Source organism: Acartia tonsa, chromosome 3 (assembly GCF_053477335.1).
Source record: "Acartia tonsa isolate MP-2025a chromosome 3, ASM5347733v1, whole genome shotgun sequence".
Classification (NCBI taxonomy): domain Eukaryota; kingdom Metazoa; phylum Arthropoda; class Copepoda; order Calanoida; family Acartiidae; genus Acartia; species Acartia tonsa.
In genome coordinates this window covers 20365988-20393266 of record NC_137262.1, presented here as the reverse complement: position 1 = coordinate 20393266, position 27279 = coordinate 20365988, and the positions used below count along the sequence as shown (strand labels likewise).

The window sequence follows — 27279 nt, the reverse complement described above, 5'->3', positions numbered from 1 at the left end:
ACTGAATTATTAATGTCGAAAAGTTATTTCCATTTATTAACTACATTTATCATTTAATTTCCAATCCTTGCTGTAAACACTATTTTAAATAAAATTGACAAATAATAAATAGTTTATGAAGTTATGACAATTGTCATACAATATTTTTATAACATTTCTAATTGTTTAATCACTAATCTTAAGAATTTGATTAAGGTTTTATTTAAATCGATGCTGTATCCCTTCTTTTTTTGGATAAATTACTCAGCTAACATTTTTTGAAGAAAAGTTTAGAAGCTAATCAAAGTTTCTTCTTAAGATCCAAGTTTACTCAATATTAAACTGTATTAGTTAAATGAAATCAAGAGTTGGTCTTGAAGGAGCACAGCTATTCTGTCTTTATTTTTAAAGTTCTGGTGATTTGTCAAAGAATGCTAGACACTTATACATGCTATTGGAACAACACTATCATAAATAGTAAAATCAATTCAATTTTTAACAAACGCTTTGTTAGAGTCCAAAGTAAATCACTGTTATGCGAAAGTTTAGGACACTATTTAATTTTCCTGGAAAGGCCCTGAATTACAGAATTGGGTTTTTGAACCAAAAAAATGCCGCGTTTTTACGACATTTTTTAGACCTGTCGTCTTCGTTCAATCAATCATTATTATGAAAATGCTTTGTAGGATTTAAACAGAGTATACAACTTAGGAATTCAAAATTTTAAAATTATTATTTAAGTCATTTGTATTATCTATAATACAAAGTAGCTTGATGTCTGTCCATCCGTCCGTCTGTCCGTCCCTCTGAAGCTTAAGATCTCGGTAACCACTGAACCGATTGGATTTTACACTTCAGGGTATATACCTATCGGTCCTGTGGTGGTTTTAAGCCATTTTCTTGGGGGGTGGGACACCCCCAACCCCCCCAAAAAATGAAAATTTACCCCCCCCCCCCAAAAAAAAATAATTTTCTTGAGAACACATTAGACTATGAGCAGCACCAGTAGTAATTTTCTTGAGAACACATTAGACCTTTGGGAATTCGTTATTTAAACGAAAAATAATTTCCTGCTGGGTAGGTGCGAAAATTTGCGTTCCGTTCTGCTGGGTAAGTAATAGAAGATGTAATTATACCTCTTGGGGCAAAGCCCCTAGAGGCTAGGGGCGAAGCCGCTAGTGTCTAATAAAGCTCTAAAAAGATGCATTAATTTAAATATATACAGCAAAAATGGATTTAAGATTATTTATTTTTCTTCTATAAAGCCGTACCAACAAAAGCGAAATAATTAAATAAATAGTAGCATACTCTGTTTAAATCCTACAGAGCATTTTCATAATAATGATTGATTGAACGAAGACGACAGGTCTAAAAATGTCGAAAAAACGCGGTATTCTTGGTTCAAAAACCCACCTCAGGATTACAAGAAATCTCAGCTTTATTTTATTTTGTTACCTTGAGAGTTGAATTTCCAGATTTAACAGATTTTCTAAGCTGTTCATACATTGCTGTATCCTCCTTCTTGATTCCTAACGAAAGCAAATATCAGTTTTTACTTTAGATAAGGAATCTTAGATATTAGAGAATTAGGGAATCAACATTTTTTATCATAAAATATAAGTCTTTTTAAATATAGTGAAGAGAAACCAAAATGTTTTTAAATTAATAGAAATGTAATTTTTCTATTAGATAGATCAATACCTATTTGGAAATATGTATACCTGCATAGTTATATATGATCACAAGATATTGTATTTTATTGGAATATGAACTTTAAACAGTAAAAGAACTTAAAAAGGGGCTTGTGTAGTTTTGTGATTAGGTGTTCACAGGTAATTATGACACGATTACATATTACAAAGCATTTAAGAAATACATGCCATATAAATATGTAGAGATATAATAAAGAGTAAAAGGCTTGCTTACCTAATACATCTGCCATTTCTGACCCAGTTTTACCATTAGCTCCAAGTAAAACCTGACATAAAACATTATCTTTCATATCAAATGGGACTCAATTATTTCAATAGTACCAGTGCCCGAGCATAGAGAAAGGGTTGCATTTCATTTTTAGCTTAAAACCTGCCTAGGACCAATAATGAACCTTTATTTTAAATTGACGGACGCTCGTTTAAAGCCGTTTACGATATCTTACTGGACATACATTTAGACAGAAAGACTTATAGATGATATTATTTCCATACAGATGTTATAAAGTCAAACTAAATGAAAAGGACGTTGTCAAGACTTGAATTGTTTTGTGTATGTTCAATATTTTTCTTTCTCTTTAATTTTCCTACTTTGGGTAGAGACAAAGAATACACAATTTATGTAAAACTTGAAGACATGAAGAGATAGGGTAATAGACGATAAATAATTTCAAACGTAAGATATGTGTGTATTTTATCTATTAAACTAATTCTTTATTTAAATTTTTTCACAAATAGTTAAATGAGCCCGAATTATACAATATAAGAATATTGGCTCGCAACCTCTAAAAAGTTGGCGTATCTACGTACTAAGCAAGATAAGTATAACATGTCAGATACTTTTAGATACTTTTAGATTTTAATTTCAATCAGAATAAATAAAATAAATTTTTATCATATCAACCATTTATTTGCTCATAAAGCTTTTAGTTTTATTGGAATCTGTTTCCATAATCTCTAATTTTACTCAAACCAAACATTTATTTATTTTACTTGACGTGTCTGTCTGTCCTACTATCATATTTATACCTGACTGAAAGCTGAATGTGCAGAATACGGGCTCCAAACAAAATTCTTCCCAACGCTGTCACTTAAAAATTCTGAAAATAAATGGTTTTGTTAAGGTGAAGCTTTTAGGTATTGTGAGAGAGGCTGAGTGTGGCTGAGGGTTTTCTAAACCGCGCGGCTTGTGTAAGAAAGGTGTTTGTAAGCCACGCGGCTGAATTATTTGGGACTGCAACTACTGATCTCTGGTAACCATATACATTTTTTTTTTGTAAAATATCTTTTTTATCTCTGACAAAACGAATTCAAACAATTAGAAACCATTATGATGTGAAATAAAAATCTATTTTTTTTTCAACTTATAGTTTGGTGCAATTGTACTTAACAAATTTCACACATTTTTTCGTCATTTTCATAATTTTTTTTCTGAAGAAAAAAAGATAAGAAAAAAAATCATTCATTTGAAATTTGTAAACCATGAATTTTATATTTTTTTTGTAGTGCAGCTACCATATAATTGAATCTGTTTCTTTGTCCATTCAGCTATTAATCTACTATAAATAAAGGCAAATTCACTTATGGCCATAAGTGAAATAGAGGAAATAAAATGTGGTTCGTGCTGTTATTTAATTTTCTGTTTAACAAAATTTCCTTTGCCTTTTCCATATTTATCATAGTTTATTTTTTTTATCTTAAAAAATTTTGTTATTACTGTGCTACTAATTGGAAACAATTTAAAAGAAACAATCATCTTTCAAACATCTTAAATGTAAAATGGAATTTTTCTTCATAATCTCCAAAAAAATTAATGATCGGGAAATTCCCGATGACGCTAAAGAAAATTAAAATAAACAAAAGAGAAAATTCACAAGAGAAATGTTCGTAAGTTGTTTATATAAAAATTCTAAGCTTTTATTAAATTTAATTCATAACAGTAGAGATATATATATATATTATTGCATGTTGTTATAAATGTGTGACATAAAAAATTATGGGAAAAATAGCTATTCTGTAGGTGTCAAATCCATCGGAGACAATGGATGATAAATTAATCGTCCCCCAAATCTTAAAGATTGGAATTCTAACTTAGGTTGTTGAAATTACTTAGAGAAAGAATGGGATGTAGATTGATTTCACCTTCATCGTTCATGTAAAATTCATAAATTTAATAAAAAGTGGGCAAATAAAACTTGTACTATAACAAGGATGACAACATCCATAAGTAGCGAATAACAAAATTACCTAAATTTGATGATAACTGTAGGGCAAAATCTGTTATTCCTTGGGAAAGAATAGATTCACAATTTATTGATGGAACTGTTAATAAACATATCAGTAATAACTTCCGCATTTTGATTAATTTATGTTCTTGTTTTCTGAAATTTAAAAAGAAATATAATTAAAAAATGTAAATAGAATAAATACAAACACAGATAAAATAGAGAGAATGATAATAACAAGCTCTAAAACATTATAGAAATAAAAAAAGAACGTAAAGTAACTTTTGCCTCGGTCCATAATTAACTAAACATCCCAGTTTTTTCATTAGCTAATATATTATATAGAGGACGTTTGCCAGACTGACATGCTGTAGTTGTAGAGTTGCTGCGATACTGAAGACAAAAAAAAGGCAAAATACTAAGTTATATACATATATTTAGTTCTTATGGAGAAGAGTAGAAAAAATGTAAATATTCCAAATGACTCATTTTTATGTGGCTGTTAACTAGTTTAGAGCTGAAATAAAACTAAATAATATTTTTATTTTCACTCTTGGTCAATTTAACAAATTAAAAAAGGGAATCAAAGTTTATCAATAAATGTGCTGACATAATAAATCGAAACCCTAAACAAATTTTGCATAATTTTTGGCATATTAAATATACGGTAAGGTTTTTGTTTGAGTCTCTGCATAAACCACTTTATAGTCTCAGACGGTATAATGCTATACAAAATGACGATGTTTCGGATAATTGATGTAGATAGTATACTTGTCAGAGCTTAGAGTTGAGAAGAAAGAGGATTGATAGTCTGCAGGACATTATAAAACAAGCAAAATAAATCTAAAATAATATTTGAAGGGAAGATAAAGATCGTCTTAACCACGATGTGCTGCCCCTCAAAATCTCTAAAAATTCTGTTGAAATTACCAAAAATTTTGTTGGATTAATTCAGTTTTTGGTTACAGCTTTAGACAGCGTAAAGTAGCACCAAAAAATGACGTCATACAATAAAGTTGACCAATGAGAGACCAGTATACACAGTAATTGACCAATGCACAGTGGGATCTTTTAAAAAAAATCGGGACATCCAAAAAATTTAAAATTGACTTTTATCTATCCTAGGAATTAATAATGGCTGTAAGTAGACAGCTAGAAAAGAAATTTTTAAAAAATATTCATTTTTGGCGGATTTATGCCATTTTTTAAAAAAGGTAGTGAAAAATTTCTTTTCAGTTTTGATGATTTTCCAGATTTTTTTACACAATTTTTTCAAAGCAACAAAAAATACATTTATGTTCATCTTATGAAAATAATTTTTGATTGAGGTACTTTTCAGATACCTGTACCAATGTCTAATTAAAGAAAAATTTTAAAAAAATATTTTTTTGGTGGTGTAAATTGACATTTTGTGAGAAAATTTCACCAAAAATATTAAGATTTTTAACCCCAAAAAATCAGTTTTCTCCATTTTACACAAAAACGGACAGGAGGCCCCGGGTTTTGCAATAATAATATCAATATACAACATGTATTGTGTATTAAACAGTTTTCACAACCTGGGGCCTCTTGTCCGTTTTTGAGTAATTGAGCATTTTACATTGCATGGTTTGAACAATTTTGTTCTTGTTAATTTCAAATTTCCCCCCGTTAGAGGGGGAAGGAGTCATTTTAGAGCCCAAAGTCATCTCTGCAATGTTTTCTAACTTTTTGAGGCGGAACTTTCTTTACTTCTGCATTATTTGCCTCCGGCCAACCGTTACCCCGTTATTTGCCGCCGTTGGCGAGATTTTTAACGATTTTTGCCGTTCTCGCGGTTTTAATGGACATTTAAGGGTTAAAGGAGTCGTTAAATAAAAATGACTTATAAATACTTATATTTTAGCAATTAAATTTGCTAAATTTCATGTGTTCTAAAAAAATTTGTATTTCTAACTGGTTTTGGTCCAGCAGAAATTCAAATGTGCGAATTAATTATAATATTGCAAAAACATTATATACGCATCAAAGAGAGAGAGAAAAATATACGTTTGAGAGAGAATATAATATTAGTAATTATGTTTATATTCTTATACAAACTTTAAATGAAGATAGCTAGACTTAGAATAAAGGTTTTAACACAAAATCAAAAGTGTTTTGAAAATTATGTTATTGTTGTTTATATCTGTAAAAAAAACATTTGAAAACATTCCTTATAAGTGTCCTATTTTACTTATACTGGACCTACCTTAAAATGCCGGGACTCGAACTGGGTGCACCTGACGCTATATTCATGTTCACAAACATTGTTTGCATTGAAGAAATATTTGCATAGGCGTTGATTTTGCTAAAATATTCCTATCTTAACTAAAGTTATGAAGTTTTATAGATTTTTTAAAAATAGGGTAGCTTCGCTCCTCCAAAACAGCAAGACGTACATACCAAATGCACATTAGAAGTTAACAGGAGCAAAATTTATGTTATTTTTGAGTTAAAGCAAAAGAAATTACATCATTTCGTCAAATACAAGCTTTTTTATTGATGTTTACTTTTGTCTACCCTTAATGTCCCGTTTTTTGGCAAAAGATCCCACTGTGCAATGGTAAAGTTTATGAACTATAAATAATTCAACCAATTCAATTCTTATATAGATAATATGGATGTAAATAAGAAGGAAATAGTATAAAATCGTTCTTGTTTTTGTTGCAATATTGCGAATTTTGTGAATTAACAATGGTGACGGTCACGCTCCACTTATCACAATTCAATAAGCTTTATCACAACTCCAAAGGTTTTATCACAAGTCATCTATATTTCATTTTTAATAGCGCAGCTACTCTTTATTTCGGTATATTTGTATGTCCGTCCGTCTGCCATGCAAATTAACTTTGTGGATACATTTTAGAAAAAATATTGTGCCTCAAACATGTTCGCTTCCCATATATCTTTATTACAACTTGCCAAAATATAATAACAATTATTAGTCTTTACATAGTTAATAGTTTTGCATAGTCTTTAATAGTAGAAAAGAGTTTTTCTTTATGTACTTACTAGCGGCTTCGCCCCTAGCCTCTAGGGGCTTTGCCCTAAGAGGTTTGATCAAACCAATTTTTCGTATTTTAGATTTAAAGGAAAATTTCAAAAAAAATTGGGGGGGGGGGAGAATTTTTTTTTGGGGGGGGGATGTAGTCAACCCCACTATTTTAATTTTAATTTTAAAAAGAAAAGAAATTAATTTGTTTTTTTGGGGGGTATTTTTATTTTTTGGGGGGGTTGGGGGTGTCCCACTCCCCAAGAAAATAGTTATAAACCTTCCCGGGACCTATGAGAAGCTACCCTGTAAAGGAGAACACGATCGGTTCAGCGGTTAGCGAGATCCTTCGCTACAAACAAACAGACAAACAGACACACAGACAAACAGACAGACATCGTTCTACTTTGTATTATAGATATGTACCTCTTTCCATGATTTATATCTATGTATGTATGTGTTGTGTATTATATTCCACTTCTTTTTTAATCCTTTTGAAATATGATAAACATGTATGTTTGAATTGATAAGGAAGAGTGTAAAATAACAATGTGACATTGATTTCGTATCAGTTGTCAGGAATTTAGCTTTGCGCCTGGTTGTGCCTTATTTAAGATCTCTTAAACGTAAGTTTCGTATTTGTAGGAAATTATTTATGGGTGGGTTGGTTACAGCTAACTGGACTTGGAGGGATTGAGGTATCCAAAATATCCACGGAAGAAAGTCTATAGACCAAAGTAAAAGGGTTTAACAGCATTAAAAAAAATATAATCCTAATAAAAAAAGCCAAAATACAAAAGCAATTTAAAGATTATAGCTAGATTTTCGTTTAATAACTTTTTGTTTTAATTGAACATTGAAATCTAGGTTTTAAATGGTTAAGGTGTTCAAGAAAATTTTCATTTAACTTTGAAACTATCAAATTTAATTTTAATACCATTTTAACAATCAGTGAATTGTCATTTCTTTTAAGGTTTTTTTTATCTGAAAGGATAAAATTTAGATAACACTGAAAAAATAAAACTAAATAGTTGTATTTTCACTTGTAATTTGGTACATTATTTGAGTACACTGGTTCTCAATGTTTTGTGTTGCTGTACGACAAAGATATGATTCAGAACTATACAATTATTTTCATCTGATAATATTTAGTTAGTTGTGTGTCTGCCTATAGGAGTTTAGTAGCAACTTTCACACAAACTACGATACAGGCAGTAACACACACACACAAACACACACTTGAATGACAGACAGAAACAAACACAGACAAAATGACAGGGGTATGATGAACGCACATAAGCGCGAGATGCAAATAAAAAGTGGAAGGAGATGGAGGCACCAGGGAAGAAAAGAAAAAATTCTGTAGAATTAATCTACAATCTTTTCTTCCTTCTTTCATCTCCAGATACTATAAGTACATTTATAATAACACATTGGGTTTAAGATTAATTAATTTTTCCTGTATCCCTGGGATGGTGCTCAATGCAAGGATTTTAAAAAGAAATCTGGTTCCGCTCTCTCACTGTCTCATTCTCTCTCTCTCCCTCTCTCTCTCTCCCTCTCTCTCTCTCTATCTATCTATCTAACTATATCTCTATATATCTCTCTAATTTTCTTTATTTCCATCTCTCTTTGTCACTCAATGAGAGAGACTAATATTTTTAAATTAAAATATTATAAAGGAAATCAGAAAAGCTGTAAGAAAAAATGTGTTTTCTATCGCTAAAATTCTTTTGGATACACTTTAGAATTAAATTTTATTATATGGATAAGGTTTATATTTCTGTATAGTAATTTGACAGTAAACATGGCACAAGATGAGGACCATATTCTGAATCAAAATAGAAAACCGCATGCTCACTTTATTATATTGTTATCAATCATGTCCAAATTTTGTGGATCTTTCTATCTTGCGCCGTCGTGTCTTTCACGTTGTTAAACTCTGGGTTTCCCAAATATCATCGTCATCAAAATAAAGAAAACTGTGCATACAATTTAAACAATCATAAATTATAGATAGCGAATTAAACTATCATACCACAGGAGCTTAAGCTCAAGAAAAAAACTAAGATTTGTTTTAAACCAGTTAAATACATCTTTTATGGATGGAAAGAATTTGAAAACTTATTTGGTTTCTCTCAAAGTGCCTAGATTAGGTAATAATAGATACAGGGTCGCCTTATAGGTATACGGCACCGCAGATACAGGCTCTGTAGGTTTGATTGCCCTGCAGGAGTTAAACATAAGGAAAGAAACTACTCCATATTATTCTTATTTCATTTTGGAAAAAAGTAGTGAGGTGGGGGGGGGGGGGTATTTTTTTCCTGTTCTCTCCTGGCACTTTTATGTAAATAACTAATTGTTTGCTCATTTATTATATGAAAAACAAGAGGTTTGGAATAAACACCCCGAAAATGAAACAGAGAAACATTTATTTTGAATTTTGACAGACAACTTCTTACAAGTAAATAATTTAGATACATTAATCAACCTGAAGAATAATATTTTAAAATTTCTTTTTTTCCATAAATTTATATTATTTTTTTCTCTCAAAGTTTCTTGTAAGAAAATAACCTTTCTTAAAGACATAATCTATTTAACATACTCTCATTGAAATCTTCACCACAGGAGTCAATTAGATAAATTTACAAGAGAGAAGTAGTATATCAACCTTCCAACTTTTAAATCATGCACACACACACACACACACACAAACAGATATTTCTACAAGCTACTTGATTTAATATTTATGCATGGTATTTCAGAAATATATTTGGTATTTCTGAACTAGTTAAATTTGGTTCAATCTATGGGGCTTTTACTACTTTAGGTTTTTCTGCTAAGGAAAATAAAAATGTTCCTCAAGTTTAAAACATACCACCTCTCGATATAGTTTTAATCTATCAAAAGGAGAATTTTATTCATAAAGTAGTTTTTTTTCTTTAAATCAACATTAATCAATATGTTTCTATGTTAACTAGTTTAAGCAGGGTAAATTTGCCTCTTTTTTCTTCTGCTAGTTGTATTTTGTTGTTCTGTGGTATTTGTTAACTATATTAATTAGATGTTTTTATGATGCTTTTATTATTTTATTTGATATTCTATAAATGAAGAGTAATTAACACGGCTAGGCAGCCGCGTATAAGCCTCAATGATATCGTCATATTATATTTAACTTAAAAATTCAACTTGATGTCTAAACCTGTTCCTAAACAGACAATCCATTTTTAGGGATTTTTTTTTGCACACAAGTGTTTTAAATTTAAGGCTTATTTTCTTCTGATGCTCTGATAATTTAATTAAGGGTAGGGGGAATGAAGAATTAACTTGTTGTCCATTGTAACCCTGTTATTCTTTTTTAATAGTAAAACTATTCTATAAGTCTTACTTGTTGGTAGATGTGTCGACAGACCGGCTCTTAATGCTCCTAGAACTTTAAAATTAACTAAAAACAAAGTTAACTGCATTTTTAATGAAATATCTAAATTTATTTGATATAATTACATAAAGGTCAACTTCCAAAATAATGGCAGCGGCTTCACGGAGTTTTTGTTTATTGTGTATTTATTACATTTCTAATCTATATATCTCATAATACCTTTGTAATCTTTTGCATATGAATAAAAATAATCCCTTATCAAATAATTGTAACGCTTATAGCTGAAAAATCTTATGAGTTTAAGGTTGCGCGATTATTAAATAAAATAAATATTTAACAAACAATGCAATATGACATTAATTAATGTTTTTTTTTATATTAATAACAATAGCCAAAACCATCCTTCTGAACATGCGAAGCTTCTATAAAATTGAAAAATTTAATCATTTCAGTGGTTTGCGACAAACAGGTTTCTACAGGTTTGAATTTAAATTGTAGAATTGTAGAATTCCTTCGCTACAAACAGACATCCTATTACTTTTATATAAGGATTTAATCTGAAGAATTCTATTAAATACACACATAAGAATGTTTCTTAATATATACGGAAACCCTATTTCAAAAATATTGCTGCACCTATACGGATGTGGCTCTGTGCTTGTGCTTTTGTGAGTCAAGTGTGCGTTTTTATGAAAACAAAATTTTGGGTAAAGGAATAAAGACCTAAAATTTAAGTACTGTAAACAATATACGGTTTCTTATTGCCATTGGTTTAAAAAGAGCATCATTTAAAACTATTTTCTGAAATTTGGGTCAGCCCATCCGTATGTCCGTACAAAACAGAAATCACTGATCGTTAATCTAAGCATGTTAGAATTGACATATCGACTTCAAATGAACAAAACATATTAAGCAAAACATGTTGATTTTAAGATACTTTGATTTTTTACTTGAATCAATTTAATACTCCTTTTTACGTGATTTGTGTAATGTTGATTTCTAAGCTGATTGGGCTCTGTTTTATAAGGGTTTTTATCCTTGTTTATTTTTAATTTCAATATTTCGCTATTTATTTATCATATTTAACTATCCCCTTATCTCTTGTAAAAACTAAGGAAAGATGACTTAACATTTTACCATTTTCAAAAGCAGAGATTTCCACCTATTGGTCTTTTGCCTGTCTTTAACTGAAAATTTTTTCAAATGGTCGATGTTTAACCTGGTATGAAGATACCCTCTACATTTAAAATTATCATGAATCCTACTAAACAAAATTCCTTTGCCTCTTTATCTATTCCCTTGAGCTTCGCATTTATGGATGTTGCCATTCTTGTTTTTCTGAAACTTCCTACGTAGATTTAATAATGTTAATGTTAATGTCGTGTGGGTGAGTTGCACCTGGACTGGCATTCCCCCTACTCAAACTCTTTGATGTCCTGTGCCAAACAGCAGGTAGGTACCATTTGTAACGTCTTTGGTATGACGTGGATTCGAGTTTGCATCCTTCCCATCATTTCCCTTGACACTTAAATTAGGACTTGTGGGTAATCTACACTTCAACCTTATAGATGGTGTTAAGGTTAGTTAAGGTTTCGTGATTTTTTTCACGATAGTATTGCGACTTTTAATGCAATCAAGGCACAGGACGTGGCGCTGTTTTGACAACGACACAATGAAGTCACACCAAATCCTAGGGACTTTTCAGTCAACCTAGTATTCAAGGATGACTCCCAGTAACACACTAGCTAGCTACTACACAATGCTAGTCCACAGGGACTTTTCAGTCAACCTATGACTGAGCAAAGTTTTTTTTATCACTAGTGTACCATACTAAGGACCACCCATGCATACCTGATTTAGGGCTAAGGCTTCCCCCCTACTCTTACTCCAAATCTTTAACGCCTAAAAGAGCAGCAGTAGGTACTAATTTTTACATCTTTAGTATTGATGCGGTCTGGGGACTCGAACCCGACACCTCCCCAACAGATAAGCGGACGTTAAACCACTGAGCCGTATCTGCGGGCACGTATATTTATTAAATCATATACACAAAGCAAACAATCACCATTCTATATTTTAAAACAAATTATCTTCTATATAGAAAAGCAATACATTGATGGTTGGCTAATTGTGTGTTATACTGTGTTACTTCGATTCTCTAAAAAAGCCAAAACCAAAGTTCTGTGCGTTTTTAAAAAATACTCTTCTTAAAGACTATGGTAACAGTTATGTGACAATGGGCGATAAACTAATTTTTTCAAGCTATATGTTAAATTCTTTGGTAGGTTATGTTTATGGGAGAAGAAATTGGATGTAGATTAGTTTTCATTTCTGTAATTGTTATTTTTACAAAAAAAAAAATTAAAAAGACCAGTAGATATATGTATTCCCCCAAGAGTAAAGTTTAATTGAATCAGTGGGTACTGAGATCTTAAGCTTCAGACGGACAAGACAGACACTTCCTACTTTGTATTATAGTTTAGAACAACCAACATACCAACACTATATCTTGTAGATAATATTCGCTTTTGTCTGATCTAATTTCACACAAACAAGAGAAAGAAAATTCAAGAAAATAACAAGAATTACAACATCCATAAGAAGTGAAGCTCATGCATCCTTAAAATTAATTTACACGAATAACAATACATATGGACATAGTGTATTAAAGAATAGATTTCATTTATCTCTACAATCTTCAATAGCAGCTGAGAAAATTACATATCTTCTTACACTAAAATCTAAAGCAGATACTCAAAAGAATCTTCATAAGATATTTAAACACGCTTCTATAATAGCAGACAACCATGGGTAAAAGACGGACGGACAGACATTTAGAATCTTAGAATATCTTTGCAATCTTTGGTACAAAAAAAGAAAAATGATTCTTTTCTAAATCTTCATTTCGTGGAATTTAGATTTTGTCTGATTATGCTAGTTTTACATTTATTCTAAATTAGATCATTTGTGTTTTATTTATATCTTTTTCACAGAAAAAAGATTAAAAGAAAGAATATAAGACAGAGAGGGATGGGGATAGAAAGAGAGTGATAGAGAAAGAGAAAAATAATTAATAGAGAATTATTCATAAGAAAGGATAAAGGAAGTAGTGAAAGAAAACGAAAAAGAGAGAGAGAAAAGAATAAGAACTAAAGAAGAAAAAGTATAAAATTAAATAAGGGGAGAAATTTCTGCATACAGAAATGTTTGGAATTTCCTTTGTAATAAAGAGTATAAAGTGTTGCAACTAAATACCAGGATCTAAATATTAGAGCTGCTACTATTAAACTATGTTTGTCTGTCCGTACGTCTTTATGAACAGTTTAATAAACTTTCATATCATCATAGTTTACAAAGTAAAGTACATCTGATTTATTACTATTTTCACAATGTTTGTAGAATATATGTGGATATTATGACAGAAAAGAAATTGTCGTCAATTTCGGTTGCTATTTACCCTGGAATTTATGGGTCAGTTAGTTCATCCATTAGGAGTGGAGTGGATGGTGTATAATGAAGGATCGTTATTTTAGTCCTCTACAAGTTTCACTTTATTAGAGTACATGATGATCTGGTAAGATCCAAGCAATATTAAATTCACTATTTTTTTTGAATATTCTAAACTTGTCATTGCACTGAATTATTATTATTGTTCTTTTTGTTTCCATATTATTACAAAGATTCGTAGTGTTTAAATATTCTTAAAAACATTATCTTTATATAATATATAACTCTTTTCAAACTTCTTAAATAAATCTATCTTAAGTTTTGAGTTGCTTTGTCTATATCTTTTTTAGATAACATCACAAATTTTGGACGGAAAACGATACATCCTTTATAGGGAAGCATCGCTTTCAAAATTCTGAATTATCTATAAATTTCCTCAAAAATCTACTTTACCAATAATAGCCCATTAAAATAAATATTTTGAGAAACCATAATTTCTATCTCAAGTGATTATGGGATTCCCTCTCTCTCTTTCTCTCTCTCTCTCTCTCTCTCTTAATCTCCGTGACTATCTCCTTTCTCTATGGTAATGACCCTCTCTTTTCTTCTCTTCTTAATAGTTGTTCCCGCATTCCAAATAAATTTAAAATTGAATAGCATAATTAATTCTCGTAATTTATGTATAAAAATAGACTAATAGGCCTTTATGGAGGATGGGGGATATATTATTAATATATTATTTATATTGAAACCATGTCATTGATTTAGTTTTTGTTTTAATACAGTTTTTAATGTCTATTTGTTATTGAAAGCCTTAACTCAGACAAATACATAAAATATACTTTGCTTTTTAAATGTTACTTTTTGTGTGTGAAACGTTTAAAAGATTTGCATTTTATACAAAGGTAAATACATATTACATACTGACGTACACGAGCCATTAATTAATTCGCTGCTATGGATTTTGGTAGGTTTCAAGTAAATCTATTAAAATTTCTGAAGAAGTGCAAGAAAATATATTTGACAGAGTTTTTATGAGATGGAGGGGGAGGGGGAAGACGCGCGACTTAACGCAACCATTACAAATACATATACACCAACATTTTTATAATTTCAAGACCTTTGTGTCTTGAATATTCCAAGCCACAGTGAAGTTTGGGATTCTTTTAAAGCCGGTGCTTTCAAATTTCCAGTGCTTTGTATTTCATTTCTATATGGCAAACCTATGCATTTTTAGCATTTTAAAATACACACGCCCATAAATAAACAGCCGTGCATATTATTGCGCTGTCACATTACGTGTAATGTTATGCATGAAAGTTTAATAACTGAAAATATACAAAAAAAAGTGAATTGAAATGAAATTGTCTGAAAAAATTTGGTTATTGACAATTACTGTTACTTCAGTGGTGAGTTGAATTTAATAGTATTGAATAAATATCGTTTAATTTATACATTATTTTTTTCTCCAATATAATACATGATATAGTTTTATCCTATATTGCAAAACAGGGGATTGGAATCTGCGCCTCCAGTCTCGTGGCGGCGACTTTGCGTAACTGACTGCTGCCTAAAAGTCTCTAATTACTCTGATTGTTGCTGTGGGTGGCAGATTCTAACTCCAATTTTAATCTTTAATCTTTAATCCGCGTGGTTGTGGTACTACTTTAGTTTAATAATATTACAGCGGGTACAGATGCTTGGTAATAAGGGTGGTTGCGGCTAATCGTGTTTAGTGTGAATTAGTGTGGCTTTGGTTGACTGATGGTGACAGTGCCTAAGGAAATAATCTTTGAAATGGCGAGAAAATTTTTAAAACATTCTCTTGTATAAATGTCTGTTAAAATTCTTTTTTTTTATCATCTTTAATTACTTTTATATAATGATACTATTTTCAATATTTTTCCAAATTATAATATTGCTTTATTGTTGGTTTTTGCAAAGTTTAATAGAATCTAAACAATACAAAATACAATTTAATAGTTTTTTGGTGCTTTCCCACAAGGTGACTGTCGAGCATTGAACCCTTCTATTTTTAACTATGGGGAGGGGGGAGTAATTTATTTCTCATGCCTAACCAGCGGTGCCCTTAATTTGAGTCACTGAGGGTATTTGTGATAAGCACTATGCCCTAAATGTATTGTTATATGTAGATTTTTTTATACTCAATATGTATGACAAGTTGACTTCGCTCTAATGGATGTTGACATCCTTATTTAATTGTACTTTGATGTCTGAGATATAATAATTACAGTAGACACTCTTTTGACCTTTCACATGAAACTAAAATTTCAATTTTAACTTTCCTAACATGCAATTGATATTTTTGCACAAATTTATTAACTGAAAGGTTGAAAAACCGAAGGCCCAGAGACCAGGAACAAAGCAGCAAATGTAAAAAAAACGAAAATGTACTTAAATAATTTTCTCTCTCGAATTTTCAGTCTACAGATAGTAATTTAAACTGAATAATAACAATTTTAGAGTTATTTTTTAAAATATATTACCCGAAGCTTTCTAAAAAAGAGAGGAGTGTCGTTCGGCCATATCTTAGATATAGAGAAGCTCTGGTACTTAATAACCATTTTTATCCAAAATATATGTATAAAAAGTAGTTTTTATAGATACCTTTTAGTATATAGACAAAAGAATGAAACATGCAAAACTTTATAATAATAGCAATTTTACATTATTAATTATGCATGAATAGAGTGCTATCTAATTAATACAATACAAATTCAACTTTGAATAAATAACATGTTTGATAGCTATCATTCAATAAATTAAAATTAAATTATACTAAAATAATTAGAAATTAAATAATGGCTGTAAGCTCAGATATAATAGTTAAAGTCATGGGAATCTTTTAGAAGCATTTCACAGGTAGACGCTGAGCAAATAAATTTTTCTTATAGAAGCATCATTTTCTCATTAGTTTACGGGCAAAGTTAGTTAAAGTGTAGATGCTCATCAGTCAGGGTAATAATCATGTGAAATTTTAGATGAAATGAAATTACATTTCACCCCTCTTTAAATCTTATTTTACATATCATTGTAGTCGGATTGCCATTTCTACTGTCATCCGAGCTGTGAAATTTTAGAGATCTCAATGGTTAAATTAACATTGTGCTTTATTATAGTTTTTGTCTTAGATTGGCCAGTTCAATGTCCAAGATGAGTCTGGTTGCGCAGAAGATCAAGAATGCCGAGTTCTCACTCAATGCTCTGAGATGCTGGCGCTTATTAAAGAGGTAAGATAATATGTACGAACAATCTCTAGTGGTATTGTTATTCTAAAAATAGAGAATAGACATTTAGTTGTTTACTTGATAAATGCCCATAAAATCTAAACAAAATTGCCAATTTTAATTTTTTTTAAAATTTTAAAATAAAGTATTATTTGTATATTGTTATTAAATATAAGCTTCAGATTAAGAATGGTAATGGTGCAGCACGAAGACGACTTTTACAGAATCACTGTGGATTTGAGAGCAACCTTCCCAAAGTCTGCTGTTCCAGGTAGAGTTGCACGTTTTTTTTTTAAATATCTCCACCTTAAATTTTTCCTTGGTTTATATAGGCTTTCTGTCTTTCTTAATATCAGCTCATTCGTATATTTCTACTTCCCTAGGTCTGATAACCCCACAGCTGTGACAACCTCACAACCTCTATTTACCACAACCTCACCAACAACCACAACAACGTCACCAAGACCAGAAAGAGTAGAGGCTGCTATTTCATTCAGAGAGTCTGTTGATATTGATAATTCTTTCCAAACAACAACATTGCCTTCAACCGCAACATCAACTACTACAACTTCCACTACTACAACAACAACTACCACTACAACAACAACTACTACTTCAACTACCACAACAACTACTACAACTACAACAACTACTACAACTACAACAACTACTACAACTACAACAACTACTACAACAACAACTACAACCACTACAACTACAACAGCTACTACAGAAATTCCAACAACTACTGAACTGCCAACAACTAATGCTGAATTAATCACAACCACAGAATCGGTGAGATTTAATTCATTTTTAATTTCTTTTAAGTAATATGTTTTATTTAGAATAAAAATTGTATACAACCAGAAAATAATTAAATTTTTTTTCACAAAAGATTTTAATCTAATTATGTTTAAACTTTATAGAATTGTTCTTTACACCTATTTTTTTTTGCAACAATTCGGATTGTCATTTTAAAATGACATCATCTACTAATCTTAATACTTATCCTTATACTAAAGTAACAGGATGTTTGTCTGTCTGTATGTCTGTCTGTGTGTCTGTCTGTGTGTACCGAAGGATCTCGCTAACCGCTGAACCATTCGGGTTCTCCTTAACAGGGTAGCTTCTCATAAATCCCGGGAAGGTTTATAACTATTTTGGGGGAGGGTACCACCACCCTCCCAAGAGAAATGACAAAAAAATAAAAAAAAAAAATTAAATTTAGGGGAGACTTCAACGTCAAATAAGGTGGTATCGTACATAAAAAGTTTACTTTAACAAACAACAACATTTAAAGTGCCACTAGAGGCCTCTAGGGGCGTAGCCGCTAGTATAGTATACAATACACAGTATTCTTGTTTTGTAATATGTCATTTATGTTACTTTTAAGGACCCGACCCCTGCATTTACAACTGTCCAAGGGATATCAAACAGAGAAGGGTAAGGTTTAAAATTCATGATAAAACAGTGTTTCATCGAAAAAATTTGTCGTTTTCTCTTTTCATCCTTATTTTCTTGTAGAGATGTTTGGGAGGATGAACCTAGTTGTGGAACCAGAGAGTTTTTCGCCACCAGAATTACATTCGGGAAGGAAGCCAGGCCTGGTCAAATTCCGTGGATAGCAAGCTTGGTTTATCAAGATTTTAGAGGGGACAGGTAAAATGGCTTTTCATATTACAGCCTTTTACAAATATATTAGGTAACCAAGGGCATACAAAACTGATTTTCATCTAAATTACTAATTAATTTATGGTAAAAATAGATAAATTCAATCAGCTATAATTAACAAGTTTAAAAAGTGAATCATTGCTTTTTGCGAAAACCAATTTTGATTTAATTAGCAAATCAGATAATTATCTGGCAATTTCCTAGTTAATTATATGTTCTATTTACTAGTAACTGAAGAACCCTCCGTTTTAAGATAACTAATCTTTAATTTAGAATTGTTAGAATCATACCAGAAAGTCCATTTAATTTTAATTTGAAATATCTTTTATTAACCAAACAAATCTTTATTAAACAAATGTTAGTTTTTTGAAATGGTATTTTACAATGATAAAAAAGCCTAAAATCTGTACAATCTAATAAGAGTATGTTCAGTTCATCCTGCATTTGAACAGCAGATTAACGCCGTGCTTGGTTAGATTATCAGCAAGGATTTAAAAACTTAAAAAATTAAAGATCAATTAGAGGAGGGTTGTCTTTTGTGATTCCACTATTGGATGTAGGGGATATTACCAATTATCTAATTTTAACCTTCAAATCGTATTAGTGCATTTTTTTGTCAGAATTGCAAAAATCCAATGACTCTAAATTTTAGTCACAATAATACCTTATTGTTAAGGACATAAAATTTTTTTTTTACAAATTCCTCCTTTTAATAGATAAATTATGTAAACATTTTGCAGAGACTGATAATTAATGAAAAAATCGTAAATATTAATAAAATCTAAATTACTATGAACTCCTCTAAAATTTAAACTCAGAGGCACTTGAGTTTGGGGTACGGGGAAGTCTTTTCAGTTTTACGGAGAAAAAGTAAAAAGTAAATTTTTTTTTTTTTGGGGGGGGGGTTTAATGGGCGATTTCTCTTTGTTAAAAAACTTCATAGGGCCTATAAGAAGCTACAATGTAAAGGAGAACAATATCAGTTCAGCGGTTAGAGCGATATCGTTCGTTACAGACAGACACACGCACAAAGACATCCTGTTACTAATTAGATAAACTGTATTAATATTTGAAAATGTTTAGAGTAAGTTTATGTGGAGGAGCTTTGTATTCTAAAAGACATGTTATCACTGCAGCCCATTGTTTAAGTAAGTAACATTATAAAATTACCAACGGCTACGCACCTAGAGGCCTCAAGGGGCCCCTTAGGGGGGTGGGGAAATCAACCCTTCTATTTTAAGACATTTTTTTGATAGAGGACATTTTAGGTTAGGTTGAAGATACTCTTCCCAAAAATAGTAAAAAACCTTCTCTATTCCTATAACAAGTTTCACTGTAAAGGAGACCCATATCGGTACAGCGGTTAGCAAGATCCTTCGCTATAAACAAAATTTTTTATTACTTTATGTAATAGGATTATTTATAGCAATCCTGGGTAGGATATGTGACCTAAAAACAAAATACCAATATACATATTTTGTGTAATAAAAAATCATGCTAAAAACAAAATAGGGTTTCCATTAAACTAAAAAGGGAAGTTTATCACTGTTTTGATAGTAATTTTGCAGTAAAAATAGCAGTTTTAAAATCATTAGAAACAAGAGATGGTCCATCTTAAGAAAAACTAATATCTAACTTTATGCTAAACACTTGACTGTATTAATGTTGGGGTAAATATTAGGTTTTCTTCAAATTAACTATCTTTAGTCCCTGGAAATTGTAGCGCTTACTCAAATGAAATTTTAGCAATGGCACCTGAGAAACCGTGTAGATAGAACTTTAAAATATTATTCTTTTTAGAAGGTACAGCAGGATATGAGCTTAAAGCAGTCAGACTAGGAATAACTTTTCAAAGGTAAAATATTTAAATATTAAAGTTATTCAAAATTGAAGGACGTGTTTACAAACATCACACAGTAATACTATAATAAATACCAGCGGTTGGGCCCCTAGCACTTAGGAGCTCTGTATTCGAAGGTGTATTGAAAGTGTCAAAAAAAAGCTTAAAGTCATCCGCAGACTTAATAATATAATTAAAATTCCCTAAAGTTATCCCGGGATCTATGTAAGCTTCCATAAATTAAAAACTTAATCGGTTCAGTCGTTTTCGAATCTTCAGCTTCAGACTAAAAACCTTACTACTTTATAATTTAGAATATCTTCCCATATCAATAATTACACTATTAATGTATACTTATAGGAATTGACAAAATATTTTAAAATTATTTGAAATTTTCGCTTTTAGCGAAAGCGAAGCTATTTTCTAAAATTCCTATCTAAAAAGTTTTAAATAAGTTAAGACTAAATCAGTTTTCTAATGTGTATATAAAAGTTTATCTTGTTTGTAATATAATTGTGTTTACCATTACAGTTTTCTATATTTACCGTCAATTTAAAATTGTATCTATAAAGTAAATAGAAAAGTTTTATGTTTGTTCTTTAAACAATTATTAAATTTTGTTTGTGTGCTTGGTTCCAGACTTCCAAAAAGTATATTTTTAACACTTTTAACACGCAAATTGTGTTTACGATATGATTAGTCTCCATCTGTCTTTTTGTCTTCAATTCATTTATCAGCTAAAATGTGTACCTTGGTATTAAAGGATTGAAACTAAGCAATCATTTTGTCAAACATTTAGATTTTAATGTATATTTTGTAATCTTAGATCATGTTTCTGTCCATATTCCAATTAGACCCATTTTCTCATTTTTAATAAAGTTTGCCACTTTAAGATTTTACTTAAAACATCGTTATTCTTGATATTTTTAAACAGGATCAAAAGTTTATCTTTGTCCTATTTGAAAACTTCCAATTATAAAGACAGATGTGTTATTTGTGGTGTCATTTCACTTCTGCATTTTACCATGTAGGTAAAGAGTTTCATATTTTGAAAAATACACAATAGCAAAAAATAAGATATAGAAAAAGAAAGTAGAAGTTTGCAGTTGTAATGATTTTCTTTTAAGATGCTTGGTTAATCTGAAAAACCCGCGACCGTGGCTCAACACGTAACTTACCCGCTCGTCGTTGGGGGAGGTGATAGATTCGAATCTCGGCCTGACACCGCTTAATAACTAGAGAAATTAAAAAATGGTTTCTAATATTGCTATGTGAGCTGCTCGACATAAATTATGCCTCTGAATGCCTCGGCCCAAAACAGGCGCAAATCATTACTATGTACAGTTAGGACTTCTCAGACAAAGGTCCTTCATCAAAGAGTTGGTTGTCTGATGGGTGTTACTTAACCTAATACCATGGGTGTTTGGGCGGAAAAGGAGAGATTAGTTATCCAGGGTTGTTGGACCTGACGTTAAAGTGGCATGGACAGGAGCCTCACCCGTATGAGGTAATCTGAAAAATGTGTGTAAGTGATAGTACACTATCATCATTTGAAAACTAGGAGAAACAAAAAACAGCGAGTCAAAGTTTGAATATGTTAATCCTAGGATTTTAACAAAACAAAGCAAACCAATTTTAACCTAAAACTTTTCATGAGATTTTCGATTAAAGTTGAGAAAGATTTTTGTTTAACCAAGGAGGAATATATTTCATGGCAGGGAAGTAGAAAAGCAATTATTTCCCCATTGACTGGCAGACATACAAAGACATAAAACATAAAATGATTTATATGAAGGATATTTCATGTAGAAGCTGCGCTTATTTTCATGATGTTGTAATGTTTGGACAGACAGACAGACAGAAGGACAACCCGATTTATAGAGTTTATGCTCATAAAATTTCAACCTCTCATTTCAGATATCATCCCAGTAAAAAACATTTTCCCCAATGTCCTTAAGAATATTTCAAACAAAAATAGATTCGATGCTGAATATTAAGGGAAATACTATCTTTAATAATATAAATAGATAAGGCAGTATGACTGTAACACAGCAGACATACAACAAATACACGAATAGTAGACACGCTTCTTAAAAAATCACAGACATCCAGCAGACCAACAAGGGACGCATAAAGAGTAGCTCGTAAAAATATATATATATACACATAGCTATGGAAAGTTTGAAATTGTGAAGAAAATTTATATTACATAACAGCACAATATGCACGAATTTGAATTTAATTTTAATTAAAAACATAGCATTAATTTTTAGTAACAAATCAACTTTTCAACCTATTTTGTCTCAAATTCATTTCTGCGTTTTAAAATAAAATTTAAATAAAACAAAAATATTAGTCGAGAAAACTGCATTATTGATTAGTTACTATTCGATTTGTGTGTAGGCCTTTCTTTTGGTTAAAATTTTATGTACCCAAAATATTTACATACAGCCATCGTTTGGCTGCTAGTAGCCTTTAGAGTACATAGATTTCTGTCGCGAGGTAAACGATTCCAGGAATACTTTACCGTTAACTGCGCTGATCCAAAAGTTATGTTATGTGTCAAGTTAACCTTAAAGATCTTCCAGCAATGCGCATCCCCCCCCCCTATCTTTTAGGGTTAGGTAGATTTTTGCTGAAAGTTGATAGTGTTGATATAGTTAAAAATAAAAACCAATCATCAAATCTAAATTTTAATCATCTCTTTTATCCATGTCATTGTTATGTTATGCTACTTAGAGACAAAATTATCCTTATTTAGATCAACTGATGGAGTAACGCTTGACATAGAAGAATTTCACCCCCACCCTGCCTACTCTGAAAATCCTGTCGCCAAGTATGATTTGGCTGTTCTTAAGGTAAAAAATATCATCTCTTTCTATTTAACTTATAAAAAAGGATAATTTAAAAAAAACTTTGACTTTAAAACTTGTTAATTTGTTCATTTAATATTGGCGTGGTTTTGCTTTCTTTTTGGTTAAAATATTCGACAATAGGTACAAATTTAGAAGTAGTTATGCTTTATCCCTTATATTGCTTAATGACTAATTATAATAACCTAGATGGAAAGTGCTGTAGAGTATACAAGCAGTATTCGCCCCATCTGTTTATCCTCATCCTTGTTTAATCAATTTGGAGAGGAGGAAAATTTGACGGGAATTGAAAGCAAAGTTGCAGGTAAACAAGTCTTTAAACTTTATAAGCAATATTTTCTAAAACTTTATTTTGTTGTTTTCTTAATTTGTCTGTAAAATATAAAGATAACGTTAATTTACATTTATTTTATTTTCTAACTGGAATGGAAGGGAAGGGTTGTGAAAAATCATACAAGTGAAGAAAATTGGGACAAGCTACCATTACAGACCAACAGAGAGAACGACCGACCGACAGAGAGAAAGACACAAAGACTTTTTTGAGTAGCTTCGCTACTTCAAATACTTGGAATTTAAATTTAAATTTAACAGGTTTTCACGGTCCAAATATTAAAAAAATCTTAAAATCATCCATTTAAAAATTGTAGGATGGGGCAGAACAGAGGATGCTTTCCGGTCAGATGTGCTCAAGTATACAAGTCTTAGTATTATAGATAATACTAAGTGCGATATTCTTTATAAAAGGTAATATATTTAAATGCGAAGCAACTCTAAAATATATGTCTATCCATATTAATTATGAATTGTTATTTTTTCTTCACGAAATTCTTCTTTTTTATTGGTTAATTACAAAATTACTTATTTTTATTACCATGAAGTTTAAGGCTCGAGACTTCAAATCCCCCCCCCCGCCCCCAAAAAAATCTAAATTTTAAGATGCAAATTGCAAACAGTAAGTGAAATGATTGTAGATTAATACTTGAATTTATATAGAGTACACAAAACAATATAAAAAATATGATATTCATATTGTCATTATTATGTATTTCAGAGCTTTACTAGAGGGCAAGCTGGGACGATTGCCTGACATTAAAATTCTGGACAACCAGATTTGTGCAAGGGGTAGGGGCTCTACAGATTCTTGTTCTGGCGACAGTGGTGGTCCTCTCTATACTCAGGTAACATCTTTTAGTGTCGCAAGTGAGGTCACGTGACTTGTCCAACCCACGAAGAGCTGTCAAACTCGCATAAATTTTGTCGGAATTTAGAATATGTTATGTTGGGCATATAAAAGTTGCTTACATATAATCGACAAATTGAATATTTTTGTTGTCGAATATTGGACAAAGAGATAATAGTAAAAGGAAAATAGAAATGATTTTAAAACCACAATTGTATAGAACCTTTACAAAATTTGCCTCCAATTTTTTGAAATGTCAATCTTCAGCAAACATTACTTGCTGGTAATACTGGCTTTATAATATTGACAATACAATAGACAAACAAACCTTTGAATTTTGAACAAGTAGAAAAATTCGAATTGATTGATAAATATAATTGTATATTCATGAATTCATAATTAGAAAAATATGCTTCAACAAAAAATCTTTTTTCTAGGACGATAATGGTATATTCCGATTACTGGGCGTGGTATCCTTTGGAACAAACCGGTGTGACAGCTCATTACCTGGAGTTTATACCAGAGTAGAATCTTTCCTCACATGGATCAAGTCTGTTACGCAACAATAATAGTTACTTTTTGTCAGGGCTCGACACCTACCATAGATATGTCCTTTAACAGCCAGATAAACAAGGATTAGTTTTTATTTCGTATGTAGCTGTCGAGCCCTGCATTTTATATATGTAGTATTTTAACCAAGGCAGGGATGTTTAGCCACTTTTTGCGTTGGAGGATGGGGATTCACTTTACTGTTCATTATAAGAAACAGACGCATATTGATATTTGAGAATTTTGTATCTTATGACTTTTGTGTGTTTTTTCTTTTAATACATTTTCTCTAATTATAATTCTATTTTTACTTCCCTTAGGTTCCTAACACTTTCCGGTCATATGTATCTTATTTTACTTTTTCCCCCCCAAAAATATTGGAAAATTAAATTCCTAATATGCTTCTTGTTTCTGACTATCTTTATCAATAGCCATATGAATTGTGATATTTATAAAAATATATATTATGAACAATTAAATATAAACCTGATAAAATAAATTTGTACTAGGACTGTATTTTTTATTTGCATTATCACAATAGAAATTTTTTTTTATGAATTATTGAATTTTTTTATTGCTTTGAGATGCAAGCTTCTTTACAATTGTAACAATTTCTTATTAAATTTGGTATTTTTTTGAGAAATTTTTGAAAGCACTGACTTCTGATTGGGACTTTAGATTTACCAAGCTTCCAGGATTTAGTTAAAAATGTTTTTATTCTATTTAATTTTTGATCCAAATAAAAGTATTTTAATTAATGTATTTTTTAAAAATCTGTAACAAAAATACAGATTTATAACCAACAGAAAAGAAAAATTTGAAAAAGAGTTAATACATTTTTGCTAAATGCATCCTTAAATCTTTTAAAATCTTTTGATCTTTCTATTTTTTTGTTCAGATTTATCGGATGAATAGTTAACAAGCTAAGTTAAAGTAGTTAGGAATTTGAAAGATAAATCCCATATAACTTCTAAGGCTAACACAATAGGACAAATCTTATTAACTTCTAAGGCTAACACAATAGGACAAATCTTATTGACTTCTAAGGCTAACACAATAGGACAAATATAATTAACTTCAAAGGATCTTTCATTCAAAAACACTATTTAAATAGCTTACTTAACCCTTAACGGTCGGGGGGGGGGGGGGGCATTGAATAACCCCACTCTCCGTTTTTTTCCTATTTTATTTTGTGTGTGTGAAAGATAGAGGGCCATAACTTAGTGTCTTTATAAGTAAAGGTATGACACATAACTGTGAGTTAGAATTTTTTGAATATCTCCATTTTAATGGTAATTTATTTTTGACTTAAACAAAGCATTTTATTTTACCAAAATACTAAAATATCCTCTTGTAGTATATAAAATATAGGTGTTCTAATAAATTTTAGGTTCCAGGTATGATCCTGCAGGTCCTGAACCTCCAGGTCTCCAGAAATCTTTAAAAGCCTACTGTGACCGCAATTTTTGACTTAGAGACTTCAAATTTGAAACCTAAGCTTTTCTTACATGTCTACATAACATATTAAAATATTACATAAAACATATACAGATCCGCCGCCATTTTCCCGCCGACCGCTGACTGCGGCGGCTGGCAGCTTCCAAGTACAGCTGCGGCCCAAAATTTATGTTTACATAAATATAAATATTTTCTGAAAAAAAATTTTTTCCTGCATCAAAAAAAGAAAATGACAGCCGTTTCAAATTTATTAGTAAAAAAGGAACTAAAAACAAAAGTTATTAAATAAAAGGATGAAGGAAGCGAAAATTGACTTTGACTCATTTAAAGTCGAAAATTTATTATCAAACAGGGGAAATGCAAAAAATAAGAGAAGTCCTCCAATACCCTAACTATAAAGACTTTAGGGACTTTGGGTAGGATAAAAGGGGGCGAGGGGCGTGGCTGCAAAGTGAGCAAAGTTTTTGTAAAAAAGTTGAGCTTATTGCAAATCTTATAAACTCTTTAATCTCTTAGCCATCCTCTCTCTTTCTTTGCTCCACTTTCACTAAATTTTTCTTTTGTTTTATTCATTTACTAGCGGCTTCGCCCCTAGCCTCTACGACGGACGGACAGACAACATTCATCGTTCTACCTTGTATTATAGATAAAGGTTTATTTATTAATTTAATTTACTATAACTGTAACTTTCCCTTTAGCTGCGTTACTATA

At 30.9% G+C, this 27279-nt stretch overlaps 3 protein-coding genes across 5 annotated transcripts in view; 1 reads left to right on the top strand and 2 right to left on the bottom strand.

Annotated features, from left to right (window-relative positions):
- Window positions 1-27279, bottom strand: part of LOC145313603 (iripin-3-like) — a 423989-nt gene that overhangs the window by 19998 nt on the left and 376712 nt on the right. For both annotated transcript variants that reach the window (XM_080153073.1, XM_080153074.1), the window contains exons 2-5: window positions 3936-4071; window positions 2718-2788; window positions 1906-1957; window positions 1435-1508 (exon numbers count right to left, since the gene is read on the bottom strand). In XM_080153073.1, coding sequence (XP_080009199.1) covers window positions 1435-1508; window positions 1906-1957; window positions 2718-2788; window positions 3936-4044 — 306 coding nt within the window. In that variant the 5' untranslated portion in view covers window positions 4045-4071. The remainder of the gene's footprint in view (window positions 1-1434; window positions 1509-1905; window positions 1958-2717; window positions 2789-3935; window positions 4072-27279) is intronic.
- LOC145313609 (mitochondrial import inner membrane translocase subunit Tim8-like) overlaps window positions 1-27279 on the bottom strand; it is a 131067-nt gene that overhangs the window by 58177 nt on the left and 45611 nt on the right. The window lies entirely within an intron of this gene.
- Window positions 14853-25626, top strand: LOC145313598 (CLIP domain-containing serine protease B4-like). Of its 2 annotated transcripts, none has more exons than XM_080153064.1 (13): window positions 14853-15158; window positions 16902-17000; window positions 17180-17268; window positions 17381-17792; window positions 18391-18440; window positions 18522-18656; window positions 19752-19816; window positions 20469-20523; window positions 23270-23366; window positions 23571-23685; window positions 24029-24125; window positions 24433-24559; window positions 24999-25626. In XM_080153064.1, exons 1-13 carry the CDS (start codon window positions 15108-15110, stop codon window positions 25128-25130), a joined length of 1524 nt encoding a protein of 507 aa, XP_080009190.1. In that variant the 5' UTR covers window positions 14853-15107; the 3' UTR covers window positions 25131-25626. The 2 variants fall into 2 exon arrangements, with proteins under 2 accessions (XP_080009190.1, XP_080009189.1); XM_080153063.1 differs by having other exon boundaries at window positions 14859-15158; window positions 17174-17268.

Coding starts and splice junctions, on each gene's coding strand:
- LOC145313598 (XM_080153063.1), top strand. CDS start 15,108: ATGAAATTGTCTGAAAAAATTTGGTTATTGACAATTACTGTTACTTCA. Junction 23,367..23,570: donor ATGATTTGGCTGTTCTTAAG/GTAAAAAATATC, acceptor ATAATAACCTAG/ATGGAAAGTGCTGTAGAGTA. Junction 23,686..24,028: donor AATTGAAAGCAAAGTTGCAG/GTAAACAAGTCT, acceptor TAAAAATTGTAG/GATGGGGCAGAACAGAGGAT.